Source organism: Neopelma chrysocephalum, unplaced genomic scaffold (genome assembly GCF_003984885.1).
Source record: "Neopelma chrysocephalum unplaced genomic scaffold, ASM398488v2 Primary Assembly neopelma1_24, whole genome shotgun sequence".
Lineage (NCBI taxonomy): Eukaryota > Metazoa > Chordata > Aves > Passeriformes > Pipridae > Neopelma > Neopelma chrysocephalum.
The window spans coordinates 16,731,592-16,749,444 of record NW_020897693.1 but is presented as its reverse complement, the minus strand read 5'-3'; the positions used below and the strand labels follow the sequence as shown (position 1 = coordinate 16,749,444).

Genomic DNA, 17,853 nt, shown 5'->3' with positions numbered 1-17,853 from the left:
CCTGTTACATCAGCACAAGTGAGTCAATTATGGCCCATCAGCAGAGAGGACTGTCTTCAGGCTGTGTGTGAATTGTTCTGGTGCTTCCCCAGAGGGGAGTTATTACAGCTGAGTCATTTGTGTAAGGACAAAGAAACACTACCCTGCCTAGCCGGATTTGCCTCTCTCCCGATCTTGTTTAACAGCCAGCTTGTAGCCTGAGGTGTTGGATGTGCATGCCCTCAGCACCTGAGTGGTTACTTTACACTGTCAGTTTGCACCTTGACTGAGCTATTAGCATCTCAGTCTTTTACACTTCTGGATACATTCTGCTCCTGGGATAATTGGGCAATAGTACCAGGGATCAGTGTTGGGCCCAGTTCTGTTTAATATCTTTATTGATGATCCGGACGAGAGGATTGAGTCCATCATCAGCAAATTTGCAGATGACACCAAGCTGGGGGGGAGTGTGGATCAGCTGGAAGGCAGGAGGACTCTGCAGAGGGACCTGGATAGGTTGGAGAGTTGGGCCGATTCCAACGGGATGAGGTTCAACAAGACCAAGTGCCGAGTCCTGCACTTTGGCCACAACAACCCCCTGCAGCGCTACAGGCTGGGCACAGAGTGGCTGGAGAGCAGCCAGACAGAGAGGGACCTGGGAGTTTGGATTGACAAGAAGCTGAACATGAGCCAGCAGTGTGCCCAGGTGGCCAAGAAGGCCAATGGCATCCTGGCCTGGATCAGGAACAGCGTGGCCAGCAGGTCCAAGGATGTGATTCTTCCCCTGTACTCAGCGCTGGTGAGGCCACACCTCGAGTACTGTGTCCAGTTCTGGGCCCCTCAGTTCAGGAAGGACACTGAGGTGCTGGAGCAGGTCCAGAGGAGGGCAACTAGGCTGGTAAAGGGACTCAAGCACAAGTCCTATGAGGAGAGGCTGAGGGAGCTGGAGCTGTTCAGCCTGGAGAAGAGGAGGCTCAGGGGAGACCTCATCACTCTCTACAACTACCTGAAAGGAGGTTGTAGCCAGGTGGGGGTTGGTCTCTTTTCCCAGGCAATTGTCAGCAAGACAAGAGGGCACAGTCTCAAGTTGTGCCAAGGGAGGTTTAGGTTAGATATTAGAAAGAATTTCTTTACAGAGAGGGTGATCAGACATTGGAATGGGCTGCCCAGGGAAGTGGTGGATTCACTGTCCCTGGAGGTTTTTAAGATGAGACTGGATATGGCACTTAGTGCCATGATCTAGTAACCGCAGCGGTAGTGGATCAAGGGTTGGACTTGATCATCTCGGAGGTCCCTTCCAACCCAGCTGATTCTATGATTCTACTTTTATTGTATCTCAAATTCTGTCATAGTCCAAATTAGTGGGCATATTCGGGGAGGGGCAGGCTTTGGTGAGCAGTTGCTGCTTTGCACAGTTTGCTACAGTGACCAAAAGCCTTTCCATGATTTTAACAATGTTTAAGCAATAAACCATTTCAGTGGTATTTCTGTCTGTGTCCTGGCCATATCTCTCTTCCCATGCAAACCAAAGTAAGCAGAGGGTTAACTTTTCCTTGCTTTCTCTTAAATCTCTCAGTGAGAACCAGCAGTTCCTGAAGGAGGTGGTACACAATGTTCTTGATGGGCAGGGTGTTGGCTGGCTGAATATGAAGAGGGTCCGACGTCTGCTGGAGAGTGAGCAGCTCCGTGTCTTTGTACTAAGCAAGCTGAATCGCACCATCCAGTCAGAAGAAGATGCTCGACAGGATGTCATACAGGACGTGGTCAGTGCTGAACTCAGCAGGGTCCTCACACTCAGTGTTTGCTGAGGCTCAATTCGTAGAAAGTTTTTCTTCATTGCCTTCTAAAAGCTGATGTTACAGCAGTTTTGGAATTTAAGTTATTGAATTACTTTCTCACTTCTGAAATAGAAACACTAATGGGATTTTCATTGCAGGAGATCAGCCGCAAGGTTTATAAAGGCATGCTGGACTTGCTGAAGTGCACAGTCTTAAGCTTGGAGCATTCATATGCAAATGCTGGCCTGGGAGGCATGGCCAGTGTTTTTGGCCTGCTAGAGATAGCACATACTCACTATTATAATAAAGGTAAGAAGAGTGTTTATGAGAATACTGTGTTTATGAACCAAACAAGATCCTTATTGTGAAGGTAGCTGTGTTGTACCGTCTGATATTTCAGGGGTTTTAAAACATGCCTTTTAGTCTGACACTGATTCTAAGCAAAATTAGAATGACTGATGTAAAACTCAATGGTAGTAAAAGAGTAAAGACTAGATAGCATAATTTGATGGTAAGTAGACTTTACCCAGTAAATTAATTGAGGTCACAATAGACAAAATTGATGCAAACTTCTAAAGCCGTGATATGTCTCATTATTGCATAACATCTTAATTTATAGTAAAATTTTAGCTGTTTCATATGTTTTAACTTGTTTTCAATTAGTTGATCTAGTTATTTAAGTAGATGTTTTATAGAGATTAGCATTTATCTTAAAGTTATTTAACATCTAGTAATAAACTAGTAATCCTGAAATTGTTTGGTTTGCATATGATGCATACTGTGTTGCTGATAGCAGAATCTTTAATCTACTGAACAAAGGTATCACAAGGTCTAGTGATATGACAGATTTAGATATTAGGGTATGAAGTTTTGACTATTAGACTCGTCAGCAATTGGAACAGTTTGTGCAGGATTGAAGGAGGCTCTTTATGGAAAACCTGATTTTAATTATTCTATTCTGAAGGTGTTGCTGTAATTCAGACTGTGGGGTTTGATACAGAGAAATAATCCAAACTACCTGTTGGGACGTAGGGTTATAGGAAGTCTCGGAGAATGATGGAAGAGCTATAGCTGATAGGTTCTTTTTGTTTTTTTCCTAACTGGTTTCATTTAGTGTTACCCATGAAAATGACTGTATTTGTGACCTTTGCACTGTGAGAGGAGCTTACTTATATTCTGTAAGTGATATTCTTGGCAGTTTAGGCAGAGTTGTTTAATTTTTCACAACTTGGCAGAGGAGATGGTACAGTTAATGTGTCAGAGAACATTCCTAGGTTTCAAGTATACAGGAATGAGATATTTGAGTACCCTAAAACAGCATTCTGGCTTTCTCATCTACTTATTCCACCAATGTGTCAGGCTATCAGCAAGCCATGTTGACCTAGGGGAACAAATGTGGCACTGAGCTGTTTCAGTGCCAGGCTTAATGATTTAGTTGAGACCATCTGTCTCATCTTTCTTTTCCCACTGTCATTTCCTTTTTCCTTATGTTTCTTTCTATCTATCTATCTATTTATTTATTTATTTCCTCTCAACACTATTCTTTTCTTTAAAGAACCAGAAAAGAGAAAACGAAGTCCAACAGATGGATCTGTCACTCCAGTTGGCAAGGATCCTGGATCATCCCCAAGAGTGGAGCCAAAACCTGCGATGCAGCTGCCGGTACCTCAGATAATGCCAAAGCCACCAAGCCCTGCAGGCAAAGGGCCAAGGGAGTTTGACACAAGAAGTCTAAAGGAAGAAAATTTTATTGCTTCCATTGGTGTGTATTGAGATTCATGTCAAGTGCAGAAGGGAATTCTATTTTGGCATTAGGTTCTATTTGCATTCTCTCCATTTTAACACACTACATTGCTGCTGTAACATGCTTCATTTACACCTTGGATCACAAGAAACAATCATATGTGTCTTCACTCTACTTTGAGTTAAACTACCCACTGCAGTTTTCTCCCAGAAGCTTTCTAATCTTAAATGTTTCTAAATTTCATTACACTTATAACAGCTTTATTTTTTGCTCTGTGATTGCTGTTTTCAAGCAACAGGAAATGGCAAAAGGGAAACAGGGATAGCAGGACTTCAGAAAGGGCAACCGTGGAAGGGAAACATGGAAACATGTAATAAATGTTTCTTATAATTGCTTGCTACCTGTCAATTATCTAGATCACATCCTGATAGAAATGGGACCCAGAATATGCTGATTGTTAACAATAAAATTTCCAAAAGAAGTTTAGTTGTAATGTTAACAGTTTCAGTGAACAGGACTGATGGATTTTCCTTCCATGCAGTAGCAAATAGAACGCATATCTGTCTAAACAGCATCTGCTAGGCTGGTTGCTAGAAATTTTCCTGCCTTAATTTCTTAGCTGGTATGGCTTTTCTCTATGTCTTGGGAAAAAGTTAAAGGTAGGCTTTAAACTGTTTCATCTAAAAAGTGCTTTACAGGTTTTTTTGGTGGAGGAGAAAAAATATTTTGGTTAATCCAGCATGCTGTCGGTTGTAAACATGAGAAAAGTAGCCTCAACATATGAGAAAATTTTTGTCAACTGCAAAAATACATTAAATTTTAGCCATTGCTTCTTGCAGCTGGTTTAAAATAACATTTTAATGGAGTCATTGTATGAAAGAATAATCTTCTGAAAGTGTGCATACCTGTAGTATGTGGTATAAGACAAGGGAATGTGTATATTGAGCAGTTATGTAGCAGGAATGCAAACATTCAGTCTTATACCCGCATAATAGCTGCAGGCTAAATACTGTTGAGTCCTTCTGAACTGATACTGAATCCCTCTGACTTGATTTGCTTTCTTGTTTAAAGAGGTAATCTATGGAGGCAGTTGCTCAGAAACTAGTCTTGCTCTCTCTTTGAAAATCTATCATAAAGCTGGAAGAGATTCAGATTCAGATTTCCGGTATTTCAGTTAGTTGTTTGGTTTGTGCTGGATACTTCATTACTTTTCTGTAGAGGGAAAAAAAGGAAAGTTGCCTCTGACACAACTAAGAATAAATCAGGCACTAGGCTGGTGTTCTTTTAAAGAATGAAGAGAGATCTTTTGATTGGATTGCTAAGACTGCTTCTTTCCCTTAGATGAAATTAAAGCATCATAGAAATGGAAATCATAAAGATCAGACAGTCCGTGTTTGTGAAGCATCATAAGGAGTCCTTTTAAAAAGAAGAGCTACTTAATATGTCATGTTAACTACTGTTGCCAGAATATTAGCCTTAAACAATTCACAGTCTTCAAGGGCAGGCAAAGGTACATTTTTATTGGTGGTTCTGATGCTCTGAAGATTTCCACTTGTCTTCTGTGGAGCTAAGTTACGAGAAGGATGTGGTTTTACCAAAACGGATCAAAGTTGTAAAGACTTTAATGTTTTTTCTGAAGCCTTTTTTTGTAACTGCTTTTGTCTTTCACCAGAACTGATATGCAAGTTAGTCTTTAGGATATTGCTGTAAAAACAGTATAGTGTCCATGTTCATTTGACTCATGTGATCTAGAAATAAAGAGAATTTCTCTTGTGTTGCAGGACGATAATTTAAAGCTGCTTGACTATTATACTTCCTTTATGTTCTGTCATGAAGGCTTCAGAATAAGACAACTTTGGATATACAGGATTTGAGTTAGTCATAGCTAGGCTGAAATTCCTTCTGCAGTGAAATGCAGATATTCTCAATCAAATTAATTTATTTAGGGATGAAGTATTTGGTAAACATTTACATGTTTCTGAAATAACAAAGTATTTGTAAGTAGTTCAATTTAAACATGAGAAAAAATGTTCTTGTGTGAAGATGCTCCAACACTGGAATAGGTTGCATGGAAAGGTTGTGGATTATCCATCTTTGGAGATAGTTAATACCTGACTGGACATGGTCCTGTGGCAGCGAGCTTTAGTCAACCCTACTTTGAGCAGGGACGTTTCACTAGATGGTCTCCAGAGGACCCTTTGAACTTCAGCAGTTACTTGATTCTGTGAAGTTTGGAAGGTACTTACAGCCTCAGGTTGCAGATATGTAAATAAAACTTTTGATGAATTTGTTGGTATTGTATAGATGAAATACAAATTAGGCTGCTAACCTTTTGACCTAGATACAAGAGGAATGAGAAGTCTTCAGAATGATAGAGTTAAAATAATGTACAATGCTGTTTGCAGTAGCCATATGAGAAGCGTATGTTAGTGTGGTAATTAAACTAAATCTCTGAGATCTAAAGGTGTGGTAGCTGAATTTGTATGGATTTTTGTACTGTGGGAACAATGGCCAGGAGGTTCAGAGTTTTCCGAGGGTCAGGGTGGATATGTTCTTCCTTGATCTCCTTTTCTTGTTCACTTTTCAGGAAGTTTATGGGTTTTTGTGTACTTTTGATGTTCTCTTGTAACAGAGCATTCAAAATTCTTATTTCTGATGTGAAGTGGGGGGGATTTTTACCAGCTTAGGCTTGATCTTTGCTGTGCTTAATACCTAATTCTTAGCTAGAAAGTTCATTGTGAAGATGATGCCTCTGATACTTCATTTCCCAAAAGATCATCGGATGCTTACTTCTGGGGTACTTGTCTTCCAGGGTTCATGGTCATCACCTCTAGTGTTGGTCTTTTTATTAGGACACTGCTGACTTTAAAGTTGATAGTGGTTTCCCATTTTACATTAGTGGTTGGTTTAGTTTATTGAATACTTGCCGTAACTGATAATGAAAATGTCAGTACTTACTGAAGTTTCCATTACTACTTTTAAAATAATTGTTTAATCCTGTCAGATCACTTTATCTTAGCTGGGTTTTTAAAAAGAAAAGATTGTGCTACCTACTTTGTCTGCATCAGATCCTTTCTGGACCTGATGTCCTGTTTAGTTCAAGCTCATTTAACAAAGTCATAGGCATAGTATTTTATACCCCTTGAGTTTACTTGGAGTTTTCCTTTTCTTCTTTGACTAGAGTTAAATCTAGTCTGTTTGTAATGTGCTAGTATATATGATACCCTGAATTAACAGACAAGTCAGATAAAAGTAATCTAATGGCAGGTATTGTAGCTTTCAGTCTGGTGGTTTTTAAAGTAAAGCTATATAGACTAAGCCCCTAAGAGGCCAGATGTTTTCAAAGCCGTTTAACAAACAAATTTAGTCTATCTTAGAGATTGTTATCTGTGTCAGTGTGTGCTCAGCTAGATAAGCCTATAGGATGCTGTTTGGATCCGTAAGCAATTTTATCCTATCCATCTGTCTGTCTATGAAAGTTGAAGGAAGATCCATCAATCATGAAGCAGATCTAGAAATCAGTTGGCTAGAGGCCGTCTTTCTAGCTTTTTCTACCTAGTTGCATTTGCCTTGTTCCTTGCCTTTTCCTAATGTGTTTAATAATAATATTTTGGAGCCTTCCTCCACAGTTGCAACACTATCTGTTTTAATTTTTTTCAGTGGACATTTTGTTTTTTAGAGCCTGTTGTGCCCTTATTTCTGCCATTTGCAGGGTGGGGTGGGTTTCTGACACAATTCAAGTGACCTTTCAATTGCTCAGGAAGTCTCCTTGAAGAAAAGAACATTGTACTTCTTTTTCCTTCCCTTTGCAACTTTTCTGAGAGGATCTTCCACTGTGGTCTTCCCACCTTTCACTGTGCTAGTGAGAGAGGACAGTGCCTAACATTCGGAGTCAGTTCAGCATGTCAGCTTGTAATGTTTCCTTTGGCCAATAGGCCAGCACCTGGAATGATCAATGTTTCTGAGCAGAAAAGGTGACTGCATTTCAAAGAGTTGAGAAATGTGAGGAGTGTGAGGAATGTGAGTGACGGAAAAGTGCAAGTGTCTTATCACTATTGTCCCAGGACTAAGTTTCAAATGTAAGGAGAATTCAGACTTTTTTCCTGTTCTGTGCATTGTATATCCTCTTAGGGAATTCCTCGACTTGATTGGAATGCTGTGACCTAATTTGAGTTTTGGAAATTGGTATTAAGCATGACTGATATCTTGCTCATTTTTCTTCTTTTCCATTTTCCATTCTTTATATCCTGATAGGAACAAGTGGATGCAAAGAAGTTCAGCTCTTTGCATATAGGACAGGTTGATAGGCAGAGCCAGGCATTTATTGAGAATGTTGTGAGGTCAAAAATAACTTGTAAACTTCGTGATAAGCTGTTAAGATATAATATTGCTTAAATGTTGTGTTAACCTACGGTTTTATTTTTTTGGGAATTGCTGCTGCTGTTTTTGTGTCTTTTCCTTTCAGTGATATAAACTAGAGACATTAAAATGTTTCTGTTAATTAGAGCTTCTGTGATGCCTACACTTTAGAGGAGTAAAGATCTGAGAGTCTTAAATACCTTTCTCAGGAAAGGTGATTAATTGCATTATATGTGTTCATAAGAGCTGTTTTTCCTTAGTTGATTCACTGTTGTCATAGTGTGGCCTGAGGAGGGGAGGGTGGGATGCACCACAGCTGTTATTAAGAAATGATACAGTGCTCAATACCTAACACTGATTTATTTTAAAATGGTATTTATTAACCATTCATGAAATTCTACCTTTTTTTTTTTGTTCCTTTTTTTCTTTTTTTCCTTTTTTTTTTGAGATGAAGGGGTGGGTTTTTGGTTTCAAATTTTTTTCCCCTCTTTCACCTGTCTGACCAGCTGCTGACTCTTTCTCTTTCTCTCCTGCTTTCAATGCATCTTGGGTAGAATTGTGGAACAAGCACCAGGAAGTGAAAAAGCAAAAATCTTTGGAAAAAACGAGTAAGGAAATTAAAAAAAATGTAGAAACTGACTCCTCCAGCCTCCCCATAACTGCCAACTCACCAGGTGCAGGGTGAGCTTGCATCTATGGCACACAGGTTTTATACCCACAAGAAAAAAGGTCTATTTAAAGAAAGTGTGCATTAGAGAGACCAAACAGATCAGTTTGGCCTAGGGAAATTGTGCACAAATGTCTCTTCTTTTTTTTTTCCTTTCTTTTTTTTTCCTCCCCTGAATGTTGCCTTCTTCAGAGATGGGGAAGCAGATATTCTGCATCCTCACCATATCAGATAAATATGGAAGAATTTTAAGATAGCTCATCTCCTTTCTTAAAACTTTAAAGACCAGTTTTGTTTAACAGGTTATTGGCACAGATATATTGATTGGTTGAATATTACTGGAATGAAGAATTCTCTGTTCAAGCCATGGGATGGCAAATTTTGTTACCTGGAATCAACCATGAACAGTCTGTAACAAGAAATACTTCTGAGGGGGAGAGAGAAGGTGTATGTGAAGAATTGTATTTAGTGATGGCTGCTAGAAAATAGCCTCATAACAAGGAATCAGCCTGGTTTTGTTTTCTGTATCCATGTTAAAGAAGGAGTGAAAGAATTTGAAGCTGTTTACAGAGTCTAAAAAATAGTCTAAATTTACACAAATCTGAACATCTATTGAAATACAATAATGGATAAGATATTGAATGTGTACTATCTGCAGGGGTAGTACAAGGTTTTGCTGTTTTGGTTGTTACTGTTGTAAATAGGGACTATGACATAAGGACAATAGCTAATTTATAGCAACCGTTTTGGGGTAGATGTTTCCTAACTGTAAGCGTAGTTTGTACTTTGCAGAGCTGATGCCCAGTTTACAGACTGAAGGTCTGGGGAGGATTAATAGATAAGATGAATGAGTGAAAATTCCTAACATTCTGACTAGGCCTGGATTTGCTTTGATTAGTTTTAGGCTCCTTGGTTAAATACTTCTGTTAAGTACAAATTAGCATCTGGAGTTAGTTCAGAGAGAATGGGGCAAGTGGGGCACCTCTGCAGTACAGCTTGCTATATTGAAGTTGTGAGTTGCTTTCTGCTGAGGTAGGAGTGTGTGTGAGACAGACACATAGCACATGCACACACCTACTCTCCTAAAATGAACCTTTCAGATAGGTGCCTACATTGGGAGGGATAAATTGAGCATTTAGTGTTTTATGTGTATTACACGTATAACTCTGTAAAGAAGGGAAGGGGAGGTTTGTAAGTCCCTCTAAATTGAGATGGCAACGATGTGATTGTGGTTATTGTGCTTCTTAAACTCAGTTACAGCTGTCAAATATCTGAACTTTAAAAGTCAAATTGCCAGAAATATGTCTGAAATATGTGTTGGGACAGGAAACTCTTAAATTGCTTAAAACACAGCTGAAATTTAGTGTTCTCGCTGTAGTAATGAGATAAAACTTTTTGCTGTATTGGTATTCAGAACTAGAAATGCTGGTCACTTGAATGACTGGGAATAGACATCTAGAAGTAAGCAATGCATATTGCAGTGGGGAAAAAGATGCCAAATTCTTAGAAAAGATACTTTTAGGTTTTTTTTGGTAAATTTTGTTTATGCTTTTTCTTTCCTAGAATCTTTGATGATTTGATTTACAGTAACTAAGGCATATGGATTTAGAGGCAGAATACTATAACACATGAAGAATACTTTCTGTAAACACTTCACAGGAAGAATTGGTGGTTGAGTAGTAAGCTAGTATGGTCTGCACAGCCCGCTTATGGCTTGGCTATCCATGAGTTTACATACCATCTCAAACTCACTCCCACAAATCTTTGTATATTATCCTTCTCTCTCTCTCTCCTCCCTTCCCTTTTTCTTTCCTTTTCACTGTCTTACCCTCTCTAATGTTACATATATTACAAATGTTCATAATTCCCAGGTTGTTGTGATCAGCTGTTATAGAGATAGTGGCATTGTTTGCTTAGAGATACTGGATGTAGTCATGGGTATATAATACAAATATTCCAACAGCTGATCATGTCTTCCTGTTACTGAATAGTTGGCAGATATGGATATGGCAGAAGTGTTGCATTCAGTCTCTTTGCGTTTCTGAGAGTATTGACATTCTGTGTACAGTCTATAACACATTTTTTCTTGCATTGTTACTAGTTTTGTTCAATGCTTATCCAAATTTCTTTTCAGGCTCTATCTCTCCATCATTCTCTTTTCCTTCTGCCATCCCATCAGAGGACAATAGATGATACAATTCTAGAAGTGCATGAGAAATTGAACATAAAATTTTTTATCCTTTTTTTCCCTTCTTTGTTTTTGGATTGTTGTGTTAATGAATGCATGACTTAAAAGCTTGGTGATTCCCTCTCTCAATTTTGACCTGTGTGATTGCCAACTCTGGAGAGCCATTTGTTAATAAATTGGAGAATATTGTGAAGTATACAGCATCAAACAAGCTTATTCCTTGAAAATCTTACTGGGGTAACATGTTCTTGTCATATGTTCCCTGATTTTTGCCTAGATAGTTGCAGTGGGCAACCAAAAAACACTCAGTCCAGGCCTTTGAGCAATTTAGCTGTTCAAAAAAGGATTCTGACTTTAAGTAAGTAGGTATCTTTTGTTATTAACAAGAATAAAGGAAGTGGCTTCCTAGAGATGAATGGCAACTCCTCTGCATGTGTTATTGTAACTGGAAGCTACTTGACCTTTGTCTGTTCTCTTTTCTGTCTTGAATGGCTAAAAAAGGTACTGCTTAGTTTTAGTCACCCCTGGACTGTGCCTTCGGAGTATTTGAAGTTCAAACTAATGTTCAAAGACTAGCAGATTTATCCTGCTGGCCTTGTTGTTTTCAAGACCAAGGAATGAGAATAATAAAAATCAAAGAAATGAGAAAGCAAATCTGTTTTCATGGTACTATTCCTGCTTCCAGTCTGTCATCCGCTTTCTGCCATACTGTTTTTTCTTGGTACAGTAATGATTTACTTCTTCCTTTGTTCAGGAACAGAAGGTGTGAAACAATTCGATTTGGGAGAAACAGATGAGAAGAAATCCCAAATCAGTGCAGACAGTGGCCTCAGTTTGGCCTCAGGTTCTCAGGTCAGTGACTCCTATGCTTGCTTTATTTATGTGGTAAGAGAAAGGATTCTTCTATTCATTACTTCATTATGGGAAGACTTACAGGGTTTGAGAATTCTTGAGAGGCACATTTGGTAAAATTTCTTCCCCTCTTTCTGTAGGGGATTGATCTTTTGAACTCAATTACAGGACACTGTGATCTTTTTGACATGCAGGCAGTAGTTTCTACTTGGTTGGCTAAATAAATTAAGAAAGCATAAGGCATGTGATTCCAGACCCCAGAGGAGTGGGAATTGATGTTCTCTCATTATGGTAAGGACTAATGTGACTCTTCTTCTTGTCCTTTATATGTTTTGATTGCAGAAGAGTGATTTTGACTCTATTCCCAGTGGAGGACCAACAGTTATGGTCCGAAGTACAAGCCAGGATTCTGAAGTCAGCACTGTGGTAGGATATGCCCAAAGTGAAATCTTGGTGTGATTGACTGCTTGTTAACGTGGTGAAGGGCATTTCGTGCCTACATTTTGTGTGGTGTGGCAACATTCTGTCACAGATGCATAATGTATGTCTGAGTTCTCTCTCCAGAGCCTCTGAGTGGGTGGCAAGCATGTGTGTCTGACAACATACGTAGTGCTGTCTTTATTAGCAGACTGCATCCTTCATATATGATACTTATTGCTCTTACGTATTCCTGCATATTGGTGTATTTATAGAACTGATGGATTGCAACAATTCTCTAAATATGTCTTAGTTTTGTATAAACCATCTATAAAAAATAGATGTTTAAAAAGGTAACCTGAGAGCAAAAAAGGCAGATAGTTTAGTGCATTAAAAATAAGAACAAATTTTCTCATATATTGCCTGAAAGCTCTTGAATTACATCAATGTATCTGCTTTCCAATCAACTATAGGGCCTAGAGGGAAAAGGTAGCAGGAATGCATTTAGTAAAACAAAAGAATGAACCTTCTCCCTACCAGATTATATGATGTTACATATTCCAGGGATAAAAACCTAAGGAACTTTCCCTATTTGTTGTTGTTGCTTGTTTTTTTTCTGTACTGCTGCCTACCTGTGAATATCTGGCTTTCCATGATCCTTTGTTAGCCTGTAACAAGAATAATACTCTAATTGTCTTTCTCGAATGGAGAAAAAATTGTATTCTCTGGGATACTGCCCCAGATAGAAGAGGGGTCTAGAGAGCTGGTTGATATTCAAGTATGTCCTCCTTCAAGAAAGGTCCATCCCAACAAGTAGGAAACCAAGCAAAGGCAGCAAGAGGCCTGCATGGATGAGCAAAATGCTCCTACTGAATTCAGACATAAAAAGGAATTACACAATAGGTTGAAGCAAGGGTGGGTGACACAGGAGTATGCATTTTCTGTCTCACCTTGCAGGGAAAGGGTTAGGAAAGCCAATATGGACCTGGAGTTGAATCTGGCGAAGAATGTGAATGGAAACAGGAACAAGTACATAAGTAATAAGAGAAAGGACTGGAGAAAATATAAGCCGCCTGCTGAATCTGATGGCAGATGGAAAAGACTGAAGCATTTTGGGGCATTCTGTGCCTCAGGAATCCCAGGCCTCAGAAACCAGAGGAAGAGTGTAATGAGAAAGATTTACCTCAACTCCAATAAAGCTTTTGACACTGTCCCCTGTAACATAGACAAACTGATGAAGTATGGGTTAGGAAAGTAGATTGTGAGGTGAACCGAAAGCTGGCTGAACGATGGGACCCAGAGGGTTGAAATAAGTAGCACAAAGTCCATCTGGAGACAAGTCTCTAGTGGTGTACCCCTGGGATCAGTATTGGGGTCAACACAGTTCAGCATCTTCACTGATGACCTGGATGACGGTACAGAGCAAGTTTGCAGATGATATAAAACTAGGAGGAATGACTGACACATCAGATGGTTGTGCCACTATTCAGAGGGCCTCAACTGGCTGGAGAACTGGATAGAGGAATAACCCCAGGCACCAGCACACATTGGAGGCCAATCAGCTGGAAAGCAACTTTGTTGTGAGGGGCCTCAGGATCCTGAAAGACAACAAGCTGACTGTGAGCCAGTAATGCACCCTCATGGCAGAAAAGGCCTATGGTGTTCTGGGCTGTATTAGGAAGAGCAGATTGTCTGCAGGTTGAGGGAGGTGATCCTTCCACTTTACTCAGCACTGGTGAGGCTGCATGTGTCCAGTTCTGGACCTGCCAGTACAAGAAGGATAAGGACTTACTGGAGTGAGTCCAGCTCAGGGATACAAAGACGATTAAGGGATTGGAGCATCTTTCATAAGAGGAGAGGCTGAGAGAGCTGTGACTCTTCAGCCTGGAGAAGAGAAGACTCAGGGGGATTGTAATCAATGGGTGTAAATACCTAATGGGAACGAACAGAGGCAAGATATCCAGACTCTTCTCAGTAGCACTGTCTGAGGGCAGGACGAGAGGCAATCAACACAAAAATTAAAGCACAGTAAATTCCATCTGAATACAAGAAAACACTTTTTTATAATAAGGGTGGTCAAACAGTGGAGCAGTTTGCCCAGAGAAGTTGTGGGTTTTCCATTTGTGGAGATTAGAAAAACCTAACTGGACATTGTCCTCAGCAACATACTCTCGCTGACCCTGCTTGACTGGGGGACTCATGTATAGATGATCTTACCAGATCCATTCCAGCCTTAACAGTTCTGTGATTTTTCTGAAGGGCTTTTTGAGTCTCTTAATCTCTTCCTGCAGAGTAGTATTTGATGAAAAGATAATGCTACTGAAGAAGAAAAGGCAAATGTGGCCCTCAGTTGTACTGCTTCTTTTGTGCATTAAGAAGAAATGTTTTACAATTTTTCTGTCCACAGTGTCTTTGACTATTGAAGGTAATCGCTTTATTTTTCTCCACAGGTTAGTAACAGTTCTGGAGAGACATTAGGAGCAGACAGTGACTTGAGTAGCAATGCTGGTGATGGCCCGAGTGTGGAAAATGGTGGCAATTTGGCAGGATCCAGAGGCACTGTGTCAGACAGCGAAATTGAGACAAACTCTGCTACTAGCTCTATCTTTGTAAGGGCATTGCAGACTTCCCTTTCTTTATTTTTTTTTTTTTACTAAATCTTGCACAATAATCATTTCAATATGTGTGCCTGTGTGGAAGAGGATCTCTGGTTCTGTTCTAAGGGTTAATCAGCAATGACTTAAAATATTAACATGTCAAAGATGTATTTTTATGTGGATCCACATATCAATCTTCATTTCCTGTGCAATGAACGGTTCTTTGAAAGTAATATTCACATCTTGTACCACCTTACAGTTTCTAGCAATATTTAATTCCCCATCATTCAGTATTTCTCTCAACCAAGTGGACATTTAAGTGCCCTTCAGAGGCAATACAACATTGATGAGCATTGTTCGTCCTTACTTAAGAGGAAAAATTCCTGTTTCTTAGGAGCAGCTGAAGTAGACTGCAAGAAGGAGCCCTGCAGAGTGCAGAGTTAAATTGTCTGACACCTCTTGTATTATTTTCAGGGGAAGTCTCACAACCTGAAGCAGAGTGTGAAGGATAGCAAAGGCAGTACTCCAGGGAGAGGTCCAGAGGATGGGAACCAACGTGTCTATCTATATGAAGGACTTTTGGGTAAGCTACTTTTTTTGCAGGGAGGGAATCTTTTAGCGTGAAGTTTGGATGAAGTTATGTCTGGGACAGACTGGAATTTTTACATTCCCTAACAGTGTTTTTAACTTACTACTGTTGTCCATGCTGGGTGCATCAGGCCGTTCAGAGTAAAGCCAGAGATTTGCTGGGGAAATTGAGTAAGAGTAAGAGGACATGGGTGTGAGTGGTGGAGTTTGCATAAAATGTAGTTTGTCCAAGTCTCTTGCTGTTCTTGAATATGAATTCTTTAAAATGTGAAGAAGGGGAGAAGGAATTTAACTATGCATAGAAGGCTAAAATATATCACTGATCTTGAAAAAAGATCATTCAGCTTAAGTCATTGAACAGAGGGCTACTAAACTCAGAATATTAATGGCTTTCAAGTGTATCCTTGAATTAGAAGTATATTGGCTTTTCTGGAATGTATTTCATCTGGACTTGCTGTTAATCAAGAGCTCTCTCTTCCTGTGTTTTTCATCCTTTCCATTTATCGTTCCTACCTGCTTGGAATGGTGCAGGTAGGGATAAAGGATCTGTCTGGGACCAGTTAGAGGATGCTGCAATGGAAACCTTCTCTATGAGTAATAATCTTATCTTTCCACTTCTCTGTGTGTTTGCTGTGATCTGTGTTTGTATGAGATATTTCTATTTCTTTCGGGCAGTGTTAACAGTTTATGGAAGAAGATATACTCCTTAAAGACTAGAGATGAGAGGTATTTTTGTGTAAGGGTTTAAAAATATTATGCCATTAATGAGAATGAGAGATATGTGTTGTGTTTTCTTTTACACTTTTCTTCAACTGTGGTATTGCTTGTGGTTTATAAGTAACCTCTTTTTTATTTTCATTGTGTGTTGTCTTATGGTATTTTCAAGGAGTGGGAATGAACAGGAATTAATGGTAAAGTATTTGACTGGAGTAAATGGAATAAATGCTCAATTTTTGTATACATTGCATAGGCAAAGAGCGTTCAACTTTATGGGACCAGATGCAGTTCTGGGAAGATGCTTTTTTGGATGCTGTAATGTTAGAGAGAGAAGGAATGGGGATGGACCAGGGACCTCAGGAGATGATTGACAGGTAAGTTCTTTAGTAGACCTTTTTCCTCCTCATTGTTTCATCTGGGGCTGAAATAGTAAAAAAATTTAAATTATTTTAATTCTGCTTAACCTCCTGTTGTCACTTTGTAAACCTTGTTACTATACCTGACTGTTCCAAAGTGAGCCTTTTGTCTTTCTGCTGACCAGTATCTCCTGATACTGAAATGTTTATTGTTAGTTACAAGAACTAACATTTTTTTTAACTCTTGTGAAGAGATAATGTTTCCAGAGAAATGGATAATGTAAGCATAATCACAGTATGAACAGATGGAATAGACTAGATAAGTAGTAAAGCAAGAGATTTCTGTGGCACGATGACTATAGAGGAATAAAGGAGAAGCTATCAGCATGCTGACATAAAATGAAAGAATTAAATGTTTTCAGAAATGGAAGTTTGAGCCTTCTCAAAATACAAAGTAACTTATAGATGTTTTTACAGTTTGTAGTCAAAGGGGAGGAAAAACCCATGAGGGAACCCCTCTCTAAAAATAGCTGCGGGGTTGCTTAAGGCTAGACTACTTCTGAGATGTCAATCTTCACTACCTACTTTCCTCTTCTCCCCCACCCCATAGCTCTGTTAATATCTGATCATTCTCTGTTCCGTCTGCCACCTGTAGCTGTACTGCCTACACTCATGCTATCATGTAACATGAGATCTGGTAGCCAAAATAAGAAGTAGTTTGTGGGGTGCTAGTTTGAAAACTGTTTTTCCACAAACTGTCTGCCTTGCTGGAAAAAGAGAGTACCTGTGCACTTCCTTGATCAGTTTTTTTCTCCCCTGCAGCTTTTTTTGAACTCTAAAGACAGATGGCTCTTGTCATATTACTGAGTTGTATGTTCCTCCTCTGACAGTTGTAATTGTCATGGAGCTGTGACTGCAGAAAAGAGGAAATGGATAAGCCCAGCAGACCAGTTACAACTTTCCTACTGACCAGTTGTTATTTGCTTCAACTATTAATAATTAAGGGAAATGTTTAAGTAGTGATCATGGTGTTTTACTGGAAAATGACCATTTGACTTAGTGGTTTTAGAGATTTTATTTGCCATACACTTTACAAATAGTGCTCTGTCTCCTGCCAGTGCTTTAGTGAAGGAAGAGGAGGAAGAATTCCTGTGAATCTGCTTCAGATCTAGCTCTTCTTGCAGGTATCTTTCCCTGGGAGAACATGATCGAAAGCGTTTGGAGGATGATGAGGACCGTTTGTTGGCTACACTGCTGCATAATATGATTGCCTATATGCTTATGATAAAGGTGATTTCTTTTTCTTTTTAGTAGATTGCTGCTCAGATTTGGGCAATATATTTTGTTGGTGTCCTCTTGAAACCATACATCTCTGTTCACGGAACTCAGAACAATGGAATATAAAAGAATGTTATAAAACATCTCCTAATCTTAATGAAAAAATGTTGTCTTGAGTTTATGCAGTTCTGTACCATGGGTATGCATATATATTGACATTGAAAGTAGAAATTTACTATTTCTGCTAGTAACTTTAGATAATATTCTTATTTTTAAGAGTATAGGTATAATTTAAGTAGAGTATTTTCTGATTTTATTTCCTCACAGCTGCAA

The 17,853-nt window shown here is 39.3% G+C and overlaps 1 protein-coding gene across 36 annotated transcripts in view; it reads left to right on the top strand.

Annotated features, from left to right (window-relative positions):
- MADD (MAP kinase activating death domain) overlaps positions 1-17,853 on the top strand; it is a 73,151-nt gene that overhangs the window by 34,803 nt on the left and 20,495 nt on the right. For 19 of the 36 annotated variants that reach the window (XM_027705148.1, XM_027705128.1, XM_027705090.1 and 16 more), the window contains 11 exons: positions 1,556-1,742; positions 1,916-2,066; positions 3,313-3,519; positions 8,415-8,468; positions 11,470-11,567; positions 11,910-11,993; positions 14,435-14,593; positions 15,056-15,164; positions 15,701-15,763; positions 16,140-16,260; positions 17,427-17,532. In XM_027705148.1, the coding sequence (XP_027560949.1) occupies positions 1,556-1,742; positions 1,916-2,066; positions 3,313-3,519; positions 8,415-8,468; positions 11,470-11,567; positions 11,910-11,993; positions 14,435-14,593; positions 15,056-15,164; positions 15,701-15,763; positions 16,140-16,260; positions 17,427-17,532 (1,339 nt within the window). The remainder of the gene's footprint in view (positions 1-1,555; positions 1,743-1,915; positions 2,067-3,312; positions 3,520-8,414; positions 8,469-11,469; positions 11,568-11,909; positions 11,994-14,434; positions 14,594-15,055; positions 15,165-15,700; positions 15,764-16,139; positions 16,261-17,426; positions 17,533-17,853) is intronic. The other 17 variants (XM_027705225.1, XM_027705190.1, XM_027705062.1 and 14 more) reach the window with 5 other exon arrangements.